Source organism: Puntigrus tetrazona, chromosome 3 (genome assembly GCF_018831695.1).
Source record: "Puntigrus tetrazona isolate hp1 chromosome 3, ASM1883169v1, whole genome shotgun sequence".
Taxonomy (NCBI): Eukaryota; Metazoa; Chordata; class Actinopteri; order Cypriniformes; family Cyprinidae; genus Puntigrus; species Puntigrus tetrazona.
Genome location: NC_056701.1, coordinates 26,723,576 through 26,741,336, shown reverse-complemented (window position 1 = coordinate 26,741,336; position 17,761 = coordinate 26,723,576). Strand labels below are relative to the sequence as shown.

The 17,761-nt window shown below is 40.3% G+C and overlaps 2 protein-coding genes across 8 annotated transcripts; both read left to right on the top strand.

Moving 5' to 3' along the window:
• The first annotated feature begins 3,736 nt into the window (after positions 1–3,736).
• On the top strand, positions 3,737–9,019 carry tsen54 (TSEN54 tRNA splicing endonuclease subunit). Of its 5 annotated transcripts, XR_006250442.1 has the most exons (12): positions 3,737–3,893; positions 4,815–4,973; positions 5,053–5,116; positions 5,194–5,277; positions 5,375–5,473; positions 5,621–5,673; positions 5,768–5,872; positions 6,259–6,809; positions 7,468–7,528; positions 7,804–7,917; positions 8,240–8,457; positions 8,510–9,019. XR_006250442.1 is itself a non-coding variant. In XM_043234524.1 (11 exons), exons 1-11 carry the CDS (start codon positions 3,832–3,834, stop codon positions 8,385–8,387), a joined length of 1,500 nt encoding a protein of 499 aa, XP_043090459.1. In that variant the 5' UTR covers positions 3,737–3,831; the 3' UTR covers positions 8,388–9,019. The 5 variants fall into 5 exon arrangements, 4 of the variants coding, with proteins under 4 accessions (XP_043090459.1, XP_043090478.1, XP_043090471.1 ...); XM_043234524.1 differs by having other exon boundaries at positions 8,240–9,019; XM_043234543.1 differs by lacking the exon at positions 5,053–5,116 and having other exon boundaries at positions 3,792–3,893; positions 4,758–4,985; positions 8,240–9,019.
• Positions 9,020–9,163: 144 nt separating this feature from the next.
• On the top strand, positions 9,164–13,984 carry LOC122341199 (5-hydroxytryptamine receptor 3A-like). 3 transcript variants are annotated; one of them, XM_043234562.1, is made up of 10 exons: positions 9,164–9,636; positions 10,506–10,549; positions 10,850–11,010; positions 11,095–11,139; positions 11,349–11,458; positions 11,695–11,867; positions 11,963–12,123; positions 12,325–12,535; positions 12,709–12,840; positions 12,997–13,984. In XM_043234562.1, exons 3-10 carry the CDS (start codon positions 10,927–10,929, stop codon positions 13,242–13,244), a joined length of 1,164 nt encoding a protein of 387 aa, XP_043090497.1. In that variant the 5' UTR covers positions 9,164–9,636; positions 10,506–10,549; positions 10,850–10,926; the 3' UTR covers positions 13,245–13,984. The 3 variants fall into 3 exon arrangements, with proteins under 3 accessions (XP_043090497.1, XP_043090485.1, XP_043090490.1); XM_043234550.1 differs by lacking the exon at positions 10,506–10,549; XM_043234555.1 differs by lacking the exons at positions 10,506–10,549; positions 11,349–11,458 and having other exon boundaries at positions 11,095–11,135.
• Positions 13,985–17,761: the final 3,777 nt, after the last annotated feature.

Sequence of the window (17,761 nt, the reverse complement as noted above, 5' to 3'; positions counted from 1 at the left end):
AAACAATAACAGTATCACGATGTTCTCGGGGCAAACTCGACTCTGGCTTTAGCTTTCCAGCTGTAAAGACTAAAAGGTGACGCTTTTCCTGTAACGCATGAAACGTGCATCACAGTTTTTTTCCGGCAGGTGGTCAGATGCTGGGTGCTTTTTGGTGCTTTGGATTGGTCTTTTTCCATTAAAAACCTCAAAAAGGATATAATTTAAAAGGATACGCTTGAGGAACGTAATTAATTGGGACACTTGATCACATGTTAACTGCAAATAAATGAAACGCATTAATTGTGTGATATTAAACACAATTAGTTGAACTTACTTGCTTTAAGTTGCTTAAGTAGGACATAAGCACATCATCATATGAAATATGGTTATTTTTATGGTTAGGAGTTGCAATCTGTTTATGTGCATGTCGTGTATTTATTTATATTATTATATATTTTAAACTCGCATTACATATTGGTAACGATGAATAAGTGATTTAGCACGTGGAAAATATATTCATTTTAAACGTAATATCAAGCAGTTAAAATCATAATCAAGCACTTCAAATGTGCTTCTGTCGCAACACATCAAAATAACTATTAATGCAACAATATAGCAATATTTGGTCCTTACCGATACATGCAACTAATCAAAAATTACGTTTTTATATACCGACATTAGGAAAGTGACAAGCGTTACGAGCACGTTCTTTAATATCGCAGTGATTTTTGGCATGAAAGAAAAACATTGGCGACTGTAGGACTGTGTGGTTTTCACATAACACACACGTTTTGATAAAAAAAGAAAATTGTGAAATTGCATGCTTGCTCCAGCGGGTCGAAAAACTAAAGTTCAGTTAATTACATTACATATCTTTATCGTTACGCTTTACAGTTGTCCGCCGTCTTCCAGGACCTTCAGTAAGCAGAAGTGACGACTTCTTCTTCTACGGTTCCTGGCCGGTCTGCGCCAGTTTAAAAGTATTTTCTTAATAATGTAGTGTCGTGGCAGTATGACATCCGATCGTTCACAGCCGCGCGAGCGTCCTGAATGGACGCTGTAAAGGTTTTATATCGTTCTTTGTACAGTTTTACAGATTTGTGGCGAGTTGCGTCAAACGGGCCCTGCGCCGGTCCAGCGGTGACGTAGAAGCTTTGTGTGTGATTCTCTCCGTCCCATTCAGGAACGCTTAACTGCGGGGTCCCGGGACGTGTGAAAGTTTTTCATAGCATGCGACTCTCTAATCCGCCGTTTAATGCACTGAATTGGGTCTGTCTCGGCTAAAATCGGCAGTGATGTTGGTTTTTTTCCCCCCCGCTTTTGTCCAGAGCCATTGGGTCGCAAAACACTACGTTAAAACAGATTGCCAGAGAGGTCATATTAAAAGGTCGACTTGATTAGCGGCTCTGGGCCTGTTTGGGAAAGTTTCGTTTGCTCAGGCTTAGGTTTTTAATCCCGCCCAAATCGAACTTGACTGTGCGCTTCTTCTTTGGCGAAAACTGGCATTTCGGTGCTTTTTTTTTTGCTAATATAACAGTCGGCTCCCATTTGAGGGGATTAAATTCGTGCAAATGAATGATTTTGCGCCGTCGTTTCGTTCTGTGAAAGCCTTTGAGGGCTCCTGTGCAAACAGGTCTGCAGAAGCTGACACCGTTGAAACTATTAGCAAACAAAGCCACGCTGAGGACAAATCGCTCACCTTGGTAGCGTCGCAGACTCATTCGGAAGTTTAGCTTCCTCCAGCGCTAATCTGTTAATCTGCTGTGTTTACACTGCTGCACTTTCATTGATGCTAGTCGTGTTTTAAAGCGGTGCGCTACCCCTTAAACCTAACACCCCCCGTAAAGACGTGTCAAGTGTGCTACTGTATGCTAATGGCCATTATATGTGTACATATACATGCAATATATGACATGTATTGATCGATATCGTGACCCTATTTGTACACATTGCAATATTTGTTACCTATAGTGGGACATAATTTATAATTTATCACATATTCATGTTGTTTATTTAGCTTTTAGTAACATATACTTTAGGTAGAACATTTTAAAATTCAACATTTCAGAACATTTTTTTTGTAATAATGTATATTAAATGTTACTGTGCATATTTGATTTATACATGCAACTTCATTTAAACGGAAGAATTTTATAAATGAAACTAAAAATATTTTATATATATATATATATATATATATATATATATATATATATATATATATATATATATATATATATATAAAATGCGTTACTTAAAAGTAGATCTTGTCTGGTAAATTGAAAAGCAATGCCTTACAAGTTACTTTAAAAAACTTAATCTCGTTGCATAACTCGCATTACTTAATGTGCTACCCCCAACGCTGGTCAATATATGAAAATGTGACAATATTTAATAGGTTTCATATACGCTTTTACTTAATTTGACAATACATACACATTTTCATTCGGAAATGCAATCAATGCTCGTGCATTTTAAAGCAAAGTAAAGTCGCTTAAAAGTTTAAAAGTATCTGTGCGCGAAGAAAGAAGATACAGAGAGTGGTGCGTTTAATGTTTAAACGTATAAAGATGCAGGATTAGCATGAATGACAGATAAGAGCGTCTATAAACAGGAGAACAGGATGTGATGCGTCAGAAGCTGTTGGGGTTTATATATATATATATATGTATATACGTACAGAACGCTTCATGCTGTGCCGTGCTTTTCTCTGCATGGGTGGCCTCGTTCGGTCAAGAGAGACACCACTGTCAGCTCAAGGCGTTTGTTTCTATGGTAATGGCTAGGTCTTGGGAAGCTATCCAGCTTACTGGAAACGTGCTTTATTGCGGACTTGCAGGAAGGGGGTGGAGGTGCAAGTGTTTCTGTGGGTCTGTGAGGTGTCCGTCTCGTCGCTGTGGGGTCAGGTGGCTCAGCTCTGCGGCCGTTCAAGGCAAACAACGGAGGGCTGGACGCGCGATACGGCCAAAACACACGTCACCGTCCACACCTTTCACCTGATATCCCCCCGACAGCACTTCAGCAGAGCAACACAGAAGTAGCTTTAAAGCTGAGTACGCCACATGCTTGTTCATGTCATTCACGATTCGGGTCAATGATTCAATCGAGATCCGAGTGGATCCGAGATCCGACCTCTCTGAAGGTCAACTAATTATATATAACATCATTGCTGCTTAAATCTTTAGAAATTAACATTCTATGTATTTAAACAGTCTAAGTGAAACACGAAGGAAGACGCTTTAGGAAACCAAACAACGGCGTCCAACGGACGGACAAAAAAAATCTAATTAAATAAATAAATACAACGATAAAAATGCTGATACCATCTTTACGCTTCCAACAACCATTACAGTCTTTATTAAAAAAACAATTTGAAAAAAAGAATGTATAGAATAAGAATATTTTGCAAGAGCATGATTATAAACACACGGACAAGTAAAAGCTTTAAAAATCACAAGGCGGTACGTTTATGTTGTATAAAATGAGCGCTGTCAAATGATTAATCATTAACTGCGTGCAAAATAAAAGTTTTTGTTTACATGATGCGTGCACGTGTGCTGCTTATTTATCGTGTGTGCATAAATGCAGTATGTGTTTTGAAAATATTCACGTATGATTATATTTTACATTCTAAAATACAGACAGCACGGATGAAAATATATTAAACCTGTATCAAACACAGACCGTATTTCAGGCGTTCGACACGCACGCGCACGCACGCACGCACGCACACACACACACACACACACACACGCGCGCGCGCGGCGCTGTGCTGCCATCTAGCGGCGAGTGGCGTCCAGACCGCGGCCGCGCGCACTAGGACCCCGACGGAGACGCGCAGAGGTAAACATGGCGGACAGAGACGCGTCTCCAGCGGCTCACGCGCACAGTGTTTACGAGGAGCTGCTGAGGTAACCCTCATCATTTATTCATTCATTCATCGCCACGAAGCGTTTGCGGCGTTACTTCGTTGAGTTGTTCCTGCCCCGCGGCGACACAAACAGAAGTGACTTACTGCTGGAAACCGGAAGCGCGCGCGCTAGCCAGCAAACGCGTAAAAGTTAGAGCACGCGACACACGAGCGTGACAGAAACTTGTCAATAAAATTTATTTATGCGCTGAAAGGTTTAACGGATCATCATTGTTTCGTTTCGAGCGTGATATTCATGTCTCCTTTAAACCAAAACACTACACAGCATCGCATTTGTCTGCCAACAATTTCCAATAGTAGAAACATTGCTGATTTTTTAAAACATGGTGAACGATTGTCAGCTCAGACTTTTTTTTTAGTATCATTTTGAGGCGAAAATGAGCGTTTTGCTCTGAAATTTGTCATTTCGAGGTGGCTGTGACTGCATGTATGTTTATTACGGACATAATAATTTTATCCAAACGACAAAAAAACAAACATTCAGCTCTGAAGTAAACTTGGTTTCTGATTATATCATAATAGTTTTAAACATAATGAAGAATTTTATAAATATATAGATTTTGACATTTAATGTATAGGTTTATAACAAAGGTAATATATATATATAAGTTTATAGAAGTTATATAGCATGAGAAGTTGGCTTGAGTGAAATGAAAATTCATTTCTTGCTTTTTATTCTAAACAAAAATGGTAAATTATTAAATAACCGCCATTTCATATTCATCTCGCTCTAGTCTTGAGTGCAACATCCACATTTTAACTGCATCTAAATGAACAACATTTTTCTTTATCATTCATTTGTTTCACTCTGACATGGAAGAAAAGATCGTCTTTATTTTGCCAGTATGAGACGGTGTTAAAAAGTCAACCGTGTCCTGTTACGCCTTGGCTCTGCCTGCAGTCCATCAGAGCTGTTCGAGGCGAGGTCCCGGAGCCACAAGATCCCGCTGAGGGGCCAGAAGGACTTCCTGCCCAGCGGCTCGGAGCAGCAGAGGGCCCGTCTGGAGCAGAGTCTGGACGAGCACTGGACGCTCCTGGCCGAGGAGAGAGTCGAGAGGCTGTGAGTGACTCGGTAAAAACGCACGTTACGCAACGCAAGAAGACAGAAAGACATGTGGTGCTGTGGTGTTTGTGCGCAGAGGGAATCTAGTGAAAGCTGTCTGGATCCCCGCCGAACGCCTCGTGGAGCTGCAGTCGCCGGCGGTGGGTCCGGGGACAGACGTCAAATGAAATATCACCCCCGTCTGTTCACAGCTCGCTAATTATGGCTTGTTTTGCAGGGGAAGTTTTGGCAGACAATGGGGTTTTCAGAAAGAGGCAAGCAGTACCTTCTTCCCGAAGAGGCTCTTTACCTCATGGAGTGTGTGAGTGGACATTTTCATCCTCGTATTTACATAATGTCATTTTGTGCCCTGTGCCGATTATCTTCAGTGTTGAAGACACGTCCCGTCTGTGATTCAGGGCAGCGTGCAGGTGTTTTACCGGGACCTCCCTTTATCCATTCAGGAGGGATACGAGCTCTTCCTCTCTCACGGGACTGTGACCCTTCACCAGTATCAGGTTTGTGCGTCATCCGGATGAGAAAACGCGTAAAGCTGCCATTAAAATAGTCCCACGCCGATGAAAGAAGAGCCAAACAGACAGAACCAAAGCACGCCGAGTGCGCCTTTAAACATCCGTAAGTCTAATTTGTCTTCTTTGATGTAGGTTTTTGGACATTTGAAAAGGCTGGGGTATGTTGTGAACAGGTTTGACCCCAGGTAAGGATCGTCTGCTTGTTCTCTAGCCCAATAATTAGCGTCATTTGTTCGGTGCGCTCGCTTAATGTTTCCGGTAAAATCGTCTTTCGCACAGTTCAGTCCCGTCCACGTATGAGAGACAGCTGAATCTGCCGGCATCATCGCTGGACAAACAGAGAAACCAGCTGAAGAGGAAGCGCTCTCCGAGTCCTGCGTCCAGGTACGGGATGTTTCTTCTTCTTAACTAACAGATCCATACACAAACCTCAGGACTGTGTTTTGCTAGTATAAGGGTATATTGTAAATGTACATGGGCGTATTCAAGTCCATACTGTACAAATTAGTCTGCACTGCATCGCGGTAACAGGTCAGGTGATGCAAAATTATGATACAATCATACCATGTTGTTGATTTTATCATGACTGAAATGCTGTATTGACTACAAAGAAGCTAAATCTTATAAATAGCATGATAATTAAATAGCTATAAATAAATATTGTTGATTAAAAACTAAAATATAATCAAATATAGTTAAACGATTATTTAAATAATTAAAGATTGCATTCGGTTGCACTGCTAAACCTCATCCCTTCTCGATCGTCCCAGTGACAAACAGAACCCGTCACCGGAGGAACAGACGACAGCCGAAGACCGAGGTGAGGAGCTAGCGAGGAGCGGTGAGTCTTCGGAGAAGCCCGTGCAGTGCCCCGACGCCTCTGACAGGACGTGGTGGACGGAGGACGATGTCCAGCCGCGTCCCGCTCGAGCCCGAAGCGCGGCTCCTCGCTGGGACTTCGGCAGCATCTCTTTCCCGGACCTGGGCGCTCGCCGGAGCCGCCCCGTGTCTCTGGCGTCTCCAGACCCCAGCCTGCTGCCCGGGGCGCTGGAGGTGGGCGGCTGCGACGTGACCCCGTGGCTCGGCAGACTCAACGTGAAGCAGGAGAAGCTGTCGCGGCGGGACAGGGAGCGCCAGAGAGACAGGGAGCGCTATCACAGGGACGTTAACAGTGACCGAGAGGTAAGGCACTGCAGGGACTGGGCCGAGTATTTGCAGCTGCTGGAGGACAGGAGGAGACGGAGACGGAAAGACAGACCCGCGCATCTGTGGGAGCAGGAGGTGACGCCCCTCACTCAGCCCGGCCAGTGCAGCTCACACCGTAAGACCACACACCAATTCATTCTCAAAGTGCCCCGTTTTGGGATTCCCTAGCAACAGGTTAACATCCATGCAAGGTCAAAAAACATTTAATTACAATATGCATTTATTTTTACCAAATGATTAACTCACTGATTTATTTTTTTGTTTATTTTGTAAATTTATTTATTTTTTATTTAGTTACCACTGAAGCATTTCTAATTTTAGTTTGAGTAGTTTTATTTTATTATTTATTTTAGTTTGTTTTATTCAAACTTAGCTGTAGTTTTAGGTAATAATAAAATATTATTATACTATAATAATTGTAATACTAAAATAATGAATTCGTGTTTTGTTTTTTTTACAATATATCGAGTTCTAGTCATTTTAGTATAGAAATGAAGGTCACAAATATTTAATGTTACTTCGATTCGATTATTATTATTATTCGATTAATTTTTAATGTGTAATTATATTTTAGAATACGTGTTAATAATCCTTTTTGATGATTAAAATAGGTTTGTATTTTTTTAAAAGTGTATGGCAAATAGATAACCTTTAAAAAGATAATCAAATAATCGAACATATCGCCGAAGGACATGGTGCTCATTAAGTCACTGTTTAAGAAAATGTTTGTCTTCCATGTGACGCTCCTCTCTTTTTGTCCCGTTCGGATGCAGGTGAACTGTTGAACCACATCAACATTATCAAGTCCTCGAGCTGGTCTGAAGGGGCTTCCAGGTGAGGACAGCCCACCTTTACCATCCTTTCCTAAACGCGCTACCGCGCAGCATCCTAATAAGTGATGTTCCTGTTGAAAAAAATGGCATATGTTGGTTTTGAAGCATGGCTCTTGGCTTTCGTCGCCGAGGACCAGCTTTAAAACGTGCCTAACCAGCGCATGCTGGAGTTTTCCAGCAGAGCAACCCGGTAGCTTTGCCCTTTGTCTCAAAATGGAAGTCAAATAAGGGTTCGAGATGATTAAACCGTTGTTTCAAACCGTCTTGTTTTCTCAGCCTGTCCCCGTCGGACCAGTGGAAGATTAGTTTCGATGTTTACCAACCGGACACGGTGGCAGAGTTTAAAAAGAGCCTCCCTGGGAAGCCTTACACACGCATGTGTGTCTGCAGGTAAACACGCTGAAATGAGTCTGCTGCGTTATACGATCGCTCACAATGATCGGCTGTCTTTGACCTGCTGTGTTGGTTTTGTCATTTTGCCCTAGTCATACAGTGGCATGGAAGATCGGTTTATGTTATCGCAGTACTAAATAGCGATCAAGTCATAATCGGCTGTTTGATAAGTTTCTATTTCTATTTGCAAGCCACGGAATATTCCATGGCTTGTAAATAGAAACGCATGCGTATATCTCGCTCCTGATAGAAAGCGTAAAAGAGTGATGCCTGTAAAAGTCCTGATCTGATCAACCCAGCTTCTTTCCGTCTTTGGCAGTTTTGACGGTCCGGTGCCTGATCTGAATGCCACGAAGCAGCTGTCCTTCCAAAGCGGAGATGTCCCGGTCACGTTTGCGGTGGTGGATCACGGCGACATCTCCTTTTACTGCTTCAAGGAATTCAAACTGCCCACTGACGCGTATTAAAGGAGGATTTGTAAAACTGTGCCGAAATCATCTCAGGGTGCCGCTGGGATGGTTCAGCCGGCGGTGAAAGTTCTGGCGTCATCCGCTCTTCGTCGCATTGTTTCAAGAACGTCGGTTACCAGATATTTTCTGTTCGCATTGACTTGGGTTTTATTCTGGAAACGGGAACCGAAGCCATTTGGTTGGCAAGATTCCCAGCATTATCCAAAAAACATTTGTTCCGCTAAAAAATGAAATTCAAATAGTTTTGGAATAACACAATGGCGAGAAAAAGATGACTGGATGTTCATTTTTAGGTGAACTGTTCCTTTAAGTTGCTTTTAATAGAAAACCGTTAAGAACGCGTCGTGTGTAAGTTACGCCCAAACAACTAACACCGTATTTGTTTGCCACTTATTTGTATTTTCTTCAGAATATATCTTCCGGTTTGATTTAATGTCATGTTGAGCTAGTTAGCAAGCTCTCAGGGTAACTCGGTTTGAGTTTTGTACACTATTTCCGTACTCCATATCGGTGGTTTTCCGAGATTGACGATGGTTATTCAGTTCTGCGGGGAATGGGAACGCTAGAGCTAAGGCGAGCTCATCTAAGGGTTGAACGAAAGCGATAACTCAATAAAAGAATCCATTTCATCTGGTTTGAGGTGTTTGTCAGCAAAGGCGTACGTCTTAGTGACACGTTTGTGAATCTACATGCAAAGCTGCGTTTCTGCGTGCGTTCCCGGAATTACTTTTTACTGTCGCAAAAATAATTGCACCGTGTCTCTCTCCCTCACATCTGCATCATCCCTGGCTCAAGCCTCCGTCACTACCTCTGAAGTGACGTTAGATTTGTGGTTACAGCGGCGAAGAGTTCGTTCGATGGCTCTCGAAGCCCCAGCGCAATCATCCGTCTGGGATATTTAAATGTGAGGTTACGTTTAAGAGTTAGTCTGATTCAAGGAGATCCAGAAAGCTGGATTCTGACTGACTGTCGGCCATGTAAAGGGCATAAGCGAAATTGCAAACAGCACCTCAGGCAAAGTGTGTATGTTAAGGGCATATAGAAATGACATCAGCTGTTTGTATAGTTTTTGTGCAGTGTAGTTGGGTAGTTTGTATAGAGAAACAGAACAAAAGAGGAGGTTGGACGTGGTTCTCATTGGTGGTGTATAAATATGAGACCAAATGACCGTCATCTGTTCAGCACCTGATCTCCAGACTGCTTGCCATGTATCTGGGGTGGCTGATATTTTATCTGGCCTCAGTCGGTAAGTCTGTTTTAAATGTCCAGCTGTAATGTAGATGTGTGTTGTCGTTGTCATATTTTCATTACCTTAACAAACTTTCCACAATGACAACACAATTACATATTTTACATATAATATAATATATATATATATATATATATATATATATATATATATATATATATATATATATATATATGTGTGTGTGTGCATATATATGGGTCAAAGATGTCAAGATGTCCACATCATAAGAAATTTACAAAGGTGATCATAGAAAGCACATTAAAAGTAAGTAAGAGTAAGGTGTCTACTTTCAAGGTTTTAGAAGAATATAATGTTGAAATTTGGTTGGAATGTTACATTATCATTCAGTGTAACATAATTTTTATGTGTTATTATGTGTTATTTAAATTGGTAAGAAAAACAACAACAACAATTTAAAGCAGTATTACACTTGATGTATTTATACTGAAACCCTTTTTCGTCTTTGACTGTACATGTGTATTTAAAACACACACACACACACACAAAAAACTCACTTTAATGTGTTTTAAAAAGAGGCACATTCTTTTTTTCACATACTTTTCACATAGACTAATTGTTTTACTTTTTAAGTAATTAAATCATGTTTTAATAATCTTATTAATATAAACTTATGTTTATATATATATATATATATATATATATATATATATATATATATATATATATTTAAAATTAATATTTTAAATGTGCCAAATTGGAAATTCCTCATTATAAATGTGTAATTATATGTTTAAATACACGACAAACAATTTTTTAAATAAAGATTAAAGTAGATTTCAGTGTATGATAAATGCTGGTCCGTGCATTCAACACTTCAATACAATTTTTTTTTTTTTTTGTCTTAGGCTTACTTGCATGCAATGATGCCTAATTTATTGTTTTTATAACAGTAAGTACATGTAACAAGGACACCTTAAAATAAAGCGTTACTGACAATTACTAATTTGAATGCAATAAAGACGCACTTATGTCCTATCTGGGTCAAAAACCCACTGTAAAATAAAATTCAGCTAACTAACTGATTGATTTCGATTAGCATACATTTCTCATTGTCCCAAAACGTTACGTTGACTTCACAGTTGATCACGTTTTTCAGATTTATGCTGCTTTTCGCAAGGGTAACTGCAAACCCGTTCCTGTCTGAATGGATGCACTGTTTGAGGATCTGACCGGAGTGTGATCTGTGCAGGCTCTCCGTCTGCTGCTGGAAACTGCAGTTACAAGGCGCTTATCGAACATCTCGGCCTGGGCAGTGGTGACGTTCAGATGACATCCATGCGGCCCGTGTCTATGTGGGAAACCCCTACCCTGGTTTATATGGACCTGTATGTGACCTCCATCACAGAAGTGGTAAACCCAGCTTGATTTAACTGGATGTCGAGCGGTTTACTGCAGTATCGTCACTCAACGCTTATGTCTTGCTTCTTTCCACAGAACGAGAAAGCCCAGAGCCTATCAACGCAAGTCACAATTTTGTATGTAAGGATTTCCAAAACCTTTTCACACGCTCCTTTTTCTTTCTTCCCACCAAGATAAAACGTCTTATTCTTGACCTGTTGACCAAAGGAGCGCATTGAAAGATCTCAATTGAAAATAAAAACAAATGTAAATAATTGTATATATTAAAACGACTGTAAGGTGGAAACCCAAGTCGGTTGACCGCTGTTATCCGCATAACGTATATGCAGGGTTGGGTGAATGATTTCACAGTCTGGAACCCAGAAGACTTCTGTGGAATCAGATTCTTTTCATTTAAAAAGGACATGGTTTGGACTCCAGACATCGAAATCACTGAAAGGTGCGAAATGGCTTTTTTTGTAGTGTACATTTGCATGGTTTGCAACTTGCAGAAAGCGTGATACGTAAGCCAGATGTTCCGTACGTAACCGAGACGTTTCGGACGTTGGACTGGAGAATGGTGGACAATGGAAAAAAATGCATCTCCATGAAAAGTCATGAGTCACGAGTTTTTGATCGCGGGGGTAAACTACCCCTTCGAGGTTCACTTTTGTTACTTTGTTTCTGTCCGTTTAGCATCAAGACCGAGTTTGCAACGACGGAGAACCAGTATGTCCAGTTGCAGAATCAAGGCGCCGTTGTGACGTCTAACACCTTAGCCGCGACCACGACCTGCGAGATGAACCTGCACCAGTTTCCCTTCGACGTCCAAAGCTGCATGTTCACCCTTCAGTCTCCGATCCATTCAAGTACGGCTGTACATGCCTTTGAATTGAAATCAGATGTCACGGTTCATGACATTCAGTCATTGTAATGTCCCTTACCGTGGTTTTTTTCTTTCCAGACAAGGAGCTGGTAATCAACCCGTACTCTGACGCTTCATTCCTGACCTTCAGCTCCAAGAAGGCCTTTCAGACTCAGGGAGAGTGGGAACTCCTCAATATAAATACGTCCAAAGCCAATTTCAGCACTCTAGGAGATCCGCACGATCAGCTGATATACAAGGTACAAAACGATAACAGCGACTGATGTGAGTAATAATGAAACGACACTAAAACACGAACGTGAGTGTAATGGAAATTCGAAATCACAAAAAAACCACATAAGCATTCATACGTTCAGCAATGGAACGCGTGACCTCCAGCCTCAGAGCCGGGACGCCGGCATTAGATGATATTGTATTTCTGGAGGTTTCTGTTCTCGCAGATCACCCTGAAGAGGAGACCTCTGCTGTATGTCATCAACTTTCTGATGCCAGTGCTTTACTTCCTCATTCTGGATCTGGCCTCCTTCTTCGTCGATTCAACCGGAGGAGAGAAGCTGGGTTTTAAAGTAACTCTGCTTCTGTCCATTTCCGTCTTACTGCTGCTTCTCCAAGACATGCTGCCCTCCACCGCCAGTGATATTCCCCTGATCGGTGAGAGCTCATCTGATTATTACAGTTCATAAAACGGGCCAAGACCGAGCGAAAATCAATTCAAATACGGAATGATATTACCCTTCATGTCGATTCGAATTAATTGTTTGATAGCACTATCGTATAGGTATATTTATGATTAATATTATTTTTGGTTTTGGTGGTTTCCCTAGGGGTTTATTGCGTCGTCATCTTCACTCTCATTGGCATCAGCGTCCTGGAGACCATTTTGGTGAATTTTCTGATCGCAAAAGGAAAGACGACCGTTTCAGTGAAGAAAAAGGAAAGCTCATCTGCTCTCTCTGGTAAATATTTGACCGACGTCTGATAACGAGGGGCTTTAAGTTCATTTGCCAAGCTGCCAAAAATTACACTAAGCAGAAAGGATGAAGTGTAAATCCATTTCAGTCCTTCACGAGCCCTTCAGAAGAGGCTTTATACGTATATCACTCTTCTCGCAGATGTGGTGAAGGACACCGAAGGCTCTCCAGGCTCAGAAACAGACAGGCATGAAGAACAGCGGTATACTTCTGACGCCCTAAAGCAGATCCTCGGGGAGCTTCAGGCTGCTGCTCATCTAAATGAAAAAGAAAGGAAAGGCCTGTGCTGGACCAGAGTGGCAACAATAATAGATGTGGTCTTCTACTTTCTGTACTTGATCACAGTTATTGTGTTTCTGTTAACCCTGTTCAAGGCTTGGTTTCCGTGAGTTAACTTGAAATAACATGACAAATATTTCTCCTGCATTTATTAATCTTAATGTTAATTTCAGCATGCACTAAAATCAAAAGTTAATGTCATTCATTGGCCTTTAGCTAACATGAACAAGCTGTATTTTTACTAACGATAAAAGTTAATTAGTTAAACTGTATAAAATGTATTGCTAGTTAATTTTAGTTAGCACTTAAACTTTCTTTTAACGTGTTACCGATATCTCTGGTGATTTCATATTAGAAAAATAATAACTTTTGATATTTAACTCATTTTAAAATGATTTGAAATGGTAATGGCATATCTGTTCATAGCAACCTATGGCTGAGTGTTTGCATGAGAGATGAAAGATTAAAATTTGTTACCGTTTACGTCATCCTCATGTCAATACAAAATTGATTTATTCTGCACAACACAAATTAAGGTTGGGGTAATGTTAATTTATAAATGCATTTATGTTCCGTGTTAGTTCATGTTTGTTACTTGTTGAAATAAAACGATTACTAATTAAATAATTTAGCACGTAGAAATTTGCATCAGCCAAGATTCACAAAAGCTTTAAAAATATTTTTTATTCGGTTCAGGTTGACTTGAACGATGCAATGTTAATGTATGCACTGTAAAAAATTACCATGATTTTAACAGAAAAAAAAACTGAAAAAGCTACAGTAAAAACCTGCTGACGGTAATTTTTTTTGTAAACTTTACGGGGGAGAAATTAAATCGACGGTCCCAGAATTTCCTGCATTGCATTTAAAATTTTGTTTGAATTTGATGTTTTTTTCTTTTAAAATCACTGTTCTTAGTTTTTCTTAGCAGTTATGTTCATTAGGGTTGCATGTTACATCTAACATTGTTACATTCATGTTTATTGCATATTTCAGTTTATTTAGTGTTTGTGTGAATGACGCCGAGCATCTTCTCTGTTACTTTTTAAAAGCTTTAGTTCATTGTGTGACTTTCTCATCACCACCTGCACTTGGTGGTTATCAGTCGGTACAAAACTGATTTCAGATTTACTTTAATAGGTTGGCATATTAACGTTACACCAGTTAATGAAATTACAGTATTTAACTGTAAATTTAAGTTAAAAGCATAAAAACATTGTTACCGTATTTTTTTCCGGCAACCACCTTTTCCAGTTTTCCACCATAAAGTTTACTTTAGTTTTTTTTTTTTTACGGTGTACAGTATATGCAACCTTACTGTAGTTTTGGTGATACACTGAATAAACACCAGTCATTCAGTGTGCTTCCTTGAAGAGATCCTAACAATAAAAACAAAAAAATAACTTTTATGATGTATACGAAACATTGCCATATTCACGATTGATTTTGTTCATGGGGCCTATAATAATGCCATGGATGTTTACCAGTGAATTAACTGAATTGAGTGTCTGTGAAGTGCTCTGAAGATGGCTTCTTGGGCTGCAGCCCAGTTGTTTTTTGGTGTGCTTAATCCTATTCATATTTCCAAGGCTTCAAGACGATTAAAGCAGCTGGATCCCCAGGGCCATGGAACCTGTTTGTTTACATGTGTTCTCCCCAAAGAATGCGTTGGGCAGTCTATGGGCCTTTATATATAAGGGCAGTAGAGACGCAAGGACTTTTTAATGCATTTGAATCATCGGTTTCTACCATAATATGACTGGAGAGCAAAGCACAAGCACAGTTCCCTTTGGCTCTTTTAATGTAACACAACTTGCTGAAAGCACACAGGACCGTTTAACATTATTAAACATCACAACACCAAAAACTTAGTAAGTGCGGAGGAAATATATTTTAAATAAAAACACTGAAACTGATATCGTTTTTCGTCCAACTGACAGTTCGCAAAAAGCTTGATTGACAGGCGTTCTGACCAATCAGAACGCTTCTACGATGTGGCGTCGCTGCTATCCGCCATCTTGCGTAACATCAGCCGCTCTCCACAGAAATTCGTGTTGAAACGGATAAAAAAGATAGACTTAATAGAAACGCTTTCAGTTAAATATTAAGTTAAATATTAAAATGTACGAGTGAGAGCTGCATTGTTTGTCGTCACGGCAACCGTAACTAAGGAGGGCGGGTCTTTGCTAACGGTCAATTATTTTTACTCACGCAGATTCTACGTAATAATAATAACAAATAAACTATTAATTTGGTTTTACACTTTTCTTTTTTTTTACTTGACTAGTTAATTTATCTCTTCGGTTGGTAAATGTTTTGCAGAAACAGCAGCAATAGAATGTTTTGATTCGAAAATAATAGCCTATTCATAAATGGTCACAACAGAAAGCGCACTTTATCTATCAGATATATGTTCATTTAGCTATTCTTCGGGAATCAACAAATAAAGCTGTGTTTCTAAATGTTTTGACTCAAGAGGACGCTGTTGGTAAGTGTTCCCTTTTGAAAGGTTTGTTGCTGTTATCAAAATAATATCTGTGTTTCTGGAGTTAATCTTCAAGACAAACTACACATAAGTGCAGTTTCCCTCCACGTTAGACTGAAGTGTTGAATAGCTTAACTTATAGCTAATTTAGTTGACGCCGTAATTGAAGCAACTGTTGTGCTCTTACAGATGTCGGCCGAACTATTCACAATGACTGATCATCTTTCCATCACAGATCAGCTCCTCCTTCTTTATGTTTATGACCTGCATCTGAAAATCATTGAACAGGTTAAACGTTCACATCACATCAAGTCAAAACAATAACAAACAAAACACTTCCGGGACCCCAGGTTTTTCTTAACACAGCTGTGCTAGTTCTAAATTTTAAAGGTAAACTGAAAAAACTTTTAAAGACTTTTAATCGGGCACATACTGACACTTTAGTCATTATTCACACCAAAAAATTTAATTCTGTCATCATTCAATCGTCTTCAAGTTGTTCCAAACCTGTATTGCTTTCTTTCTTCCACTGAAGACAAGGTTTGAAACACCTGCTATTAAGCTTTTCATTGGTTACGCTTTTCATTATATATGGTTTAGAATTAAGTAATTCATTGCCTCTGTTTTGAACGAAGTGAGACCTTTTCTTTGCTTTCGGTAGCATTTGCAGGCTGCTCAGGAAGTACTTCACTGGAAGTTTTCACCTCAGGAGAAAATGGCAGATGATGTGAAAAACCAAAGGACTGTCCCAGCCCTGGAAAAGGAGAACTGCGGCCTAAATCCAGAGGAGGCCCTCCAGAAAGAGCCTGCTGAAGAGGAAGCACCGAAGATCTCAGTGGAAGGAGCAGCAGCATCAGTGCAGGAGACGGTGCAAGGTTTACTTGTTACATTTCTCTGACAGTCAAAGTGAAATACGCAGTGCACAAACCACCAGGAACTGCTGAAATTAAACACACCTGTTGTTTCTCTAGTCTCACACCCAGAACAGAAATCTGCTGGAGCCGTCAACATCAGTGCAATGGAAAAGAAGTCAGTAGACAGTATGCACTAATGTGGATGCATTCAATTGTCACCTGCGTAATTAAAGTACACTATATACAGACGTGGACAAAATTGTTGGTACCCTTTGGTCAATGAAAGAAAAACTCACAATGGTCACAGAAATAACTTTAATCTGACAAAAGTAATAATAAATAAAATTCTATAAATGTTAACCAATGAAAGTCAGACATTGTTTTTCAACCATGCTTCAACAGAATTATTTAAAAAAATAAACTCATGAAACAGACCTGGACAAAAATGATGGTACCCCTAACTTAATATTTTGTTGCGCAACCCTTTGAGGCAATCACTGCAATCAAACGCTTCCTGTAACTGTCAATGAGACTTCTGCACCTCTCAGCAGGTATTTTGGCCCACTCCTCATGAGCAAACTGCTCCAGTTGTGTCCGGTTTGAAGGGTGCCTTTTCCAGACTGCATGTTTCAGCTCCTTCCAAAGATGCTCAATAGGATTGAGGTCAGGGCTCATAGAAGGCCACTTTACAATAGTCCAATTTTTTCCTCTTAGCCATTCTTGGGTGTTTTTAGCGGTGTGTTTTGGGTCATTGTCCTGTTGCAAGACCCATGACCTGCGACTGAGACCAAGCTTTCTGACACTGGCTAGTACATTTCTCTCTAGAATTCCTTGATAGTCTTGAGATTTCATTGTACCCTGCACAGATTCAAGACACCCTGTGCCAGACGCAGCAAAGCAGCCCCAGAACATAACAGAGCCTCCTCCATGTTTCACAGTAGGGACAGTGTTCTTTTCTTGATATGCTTCATTTTTTCGTCTGTGAACATACAGCTGATGTGCCTTGGCAAAAACTTCGATTTTTGTCTCATCTGTCCACAGGACATTCTCCCAGAAGCTTTGTGGCTTGTCAACATGTAGTTTGGCATATTCCAGTCTTGCTTTTTATGATTCGTTTTCAACAATGGTGTCCTCCTTGGTCGTCTCCCATGTAGTCCACTTTGGCTCAAACAACGACGGATGGTGCGATCTGACACTGATGTTCCTTGAGCATGAAGTTCACCTTGAATCTCTTTAGAAGTCTTTCTAGGCTCTTTTGTTACCATTCGGATTATCCGTCTCTTAGATT

Bases quoted from the DNA above. Each gene is read 5' to 3' on its own strand.
- LOC122341199 (XM_043234550.1), top strand. From the start codon at position 9,597: ATGTATCTGGGGTGGCTGATATTTTATCTGGCCTCAGTCG. The intron at 11,459-11,694 runs GTGCGAAATGGC...CTGTCCGTTTAG, and splicing joins GACATCGAAATCACTGAAAG to CATCAAGACCGAGTTTGCAA. The intron at 12,124-12,324 runs GTACAAAACGAT...CTGTTCTCGCAG, and splicing joins ACGATCAGCTGATATACAAG to ATCACCCTGAAGAGGAGACC.
- tsen54 (XM_043234524.1), top strand. From the start codon at position 3,832: ATGGCGGACAGAGACGCGTCTCCAGCGGCTCACGCGCACAGTGTTTAC. The intron at 5,117-5,193 runs GTGGGTCCGGGG...CTTGTTTTGCAG, and splicing joins TGGAGCTGCAGTCGCCGGCG to GGGAAGTTTTGGCAGACAAT. The intron at 7,529-7,803 runs GTGAGGACAGCC...TTGTTTTCTCAG, and splicing joins TGGTCTGAAGGGGCTTCCAG to CCTGTCCCCGTCGGACCAGT.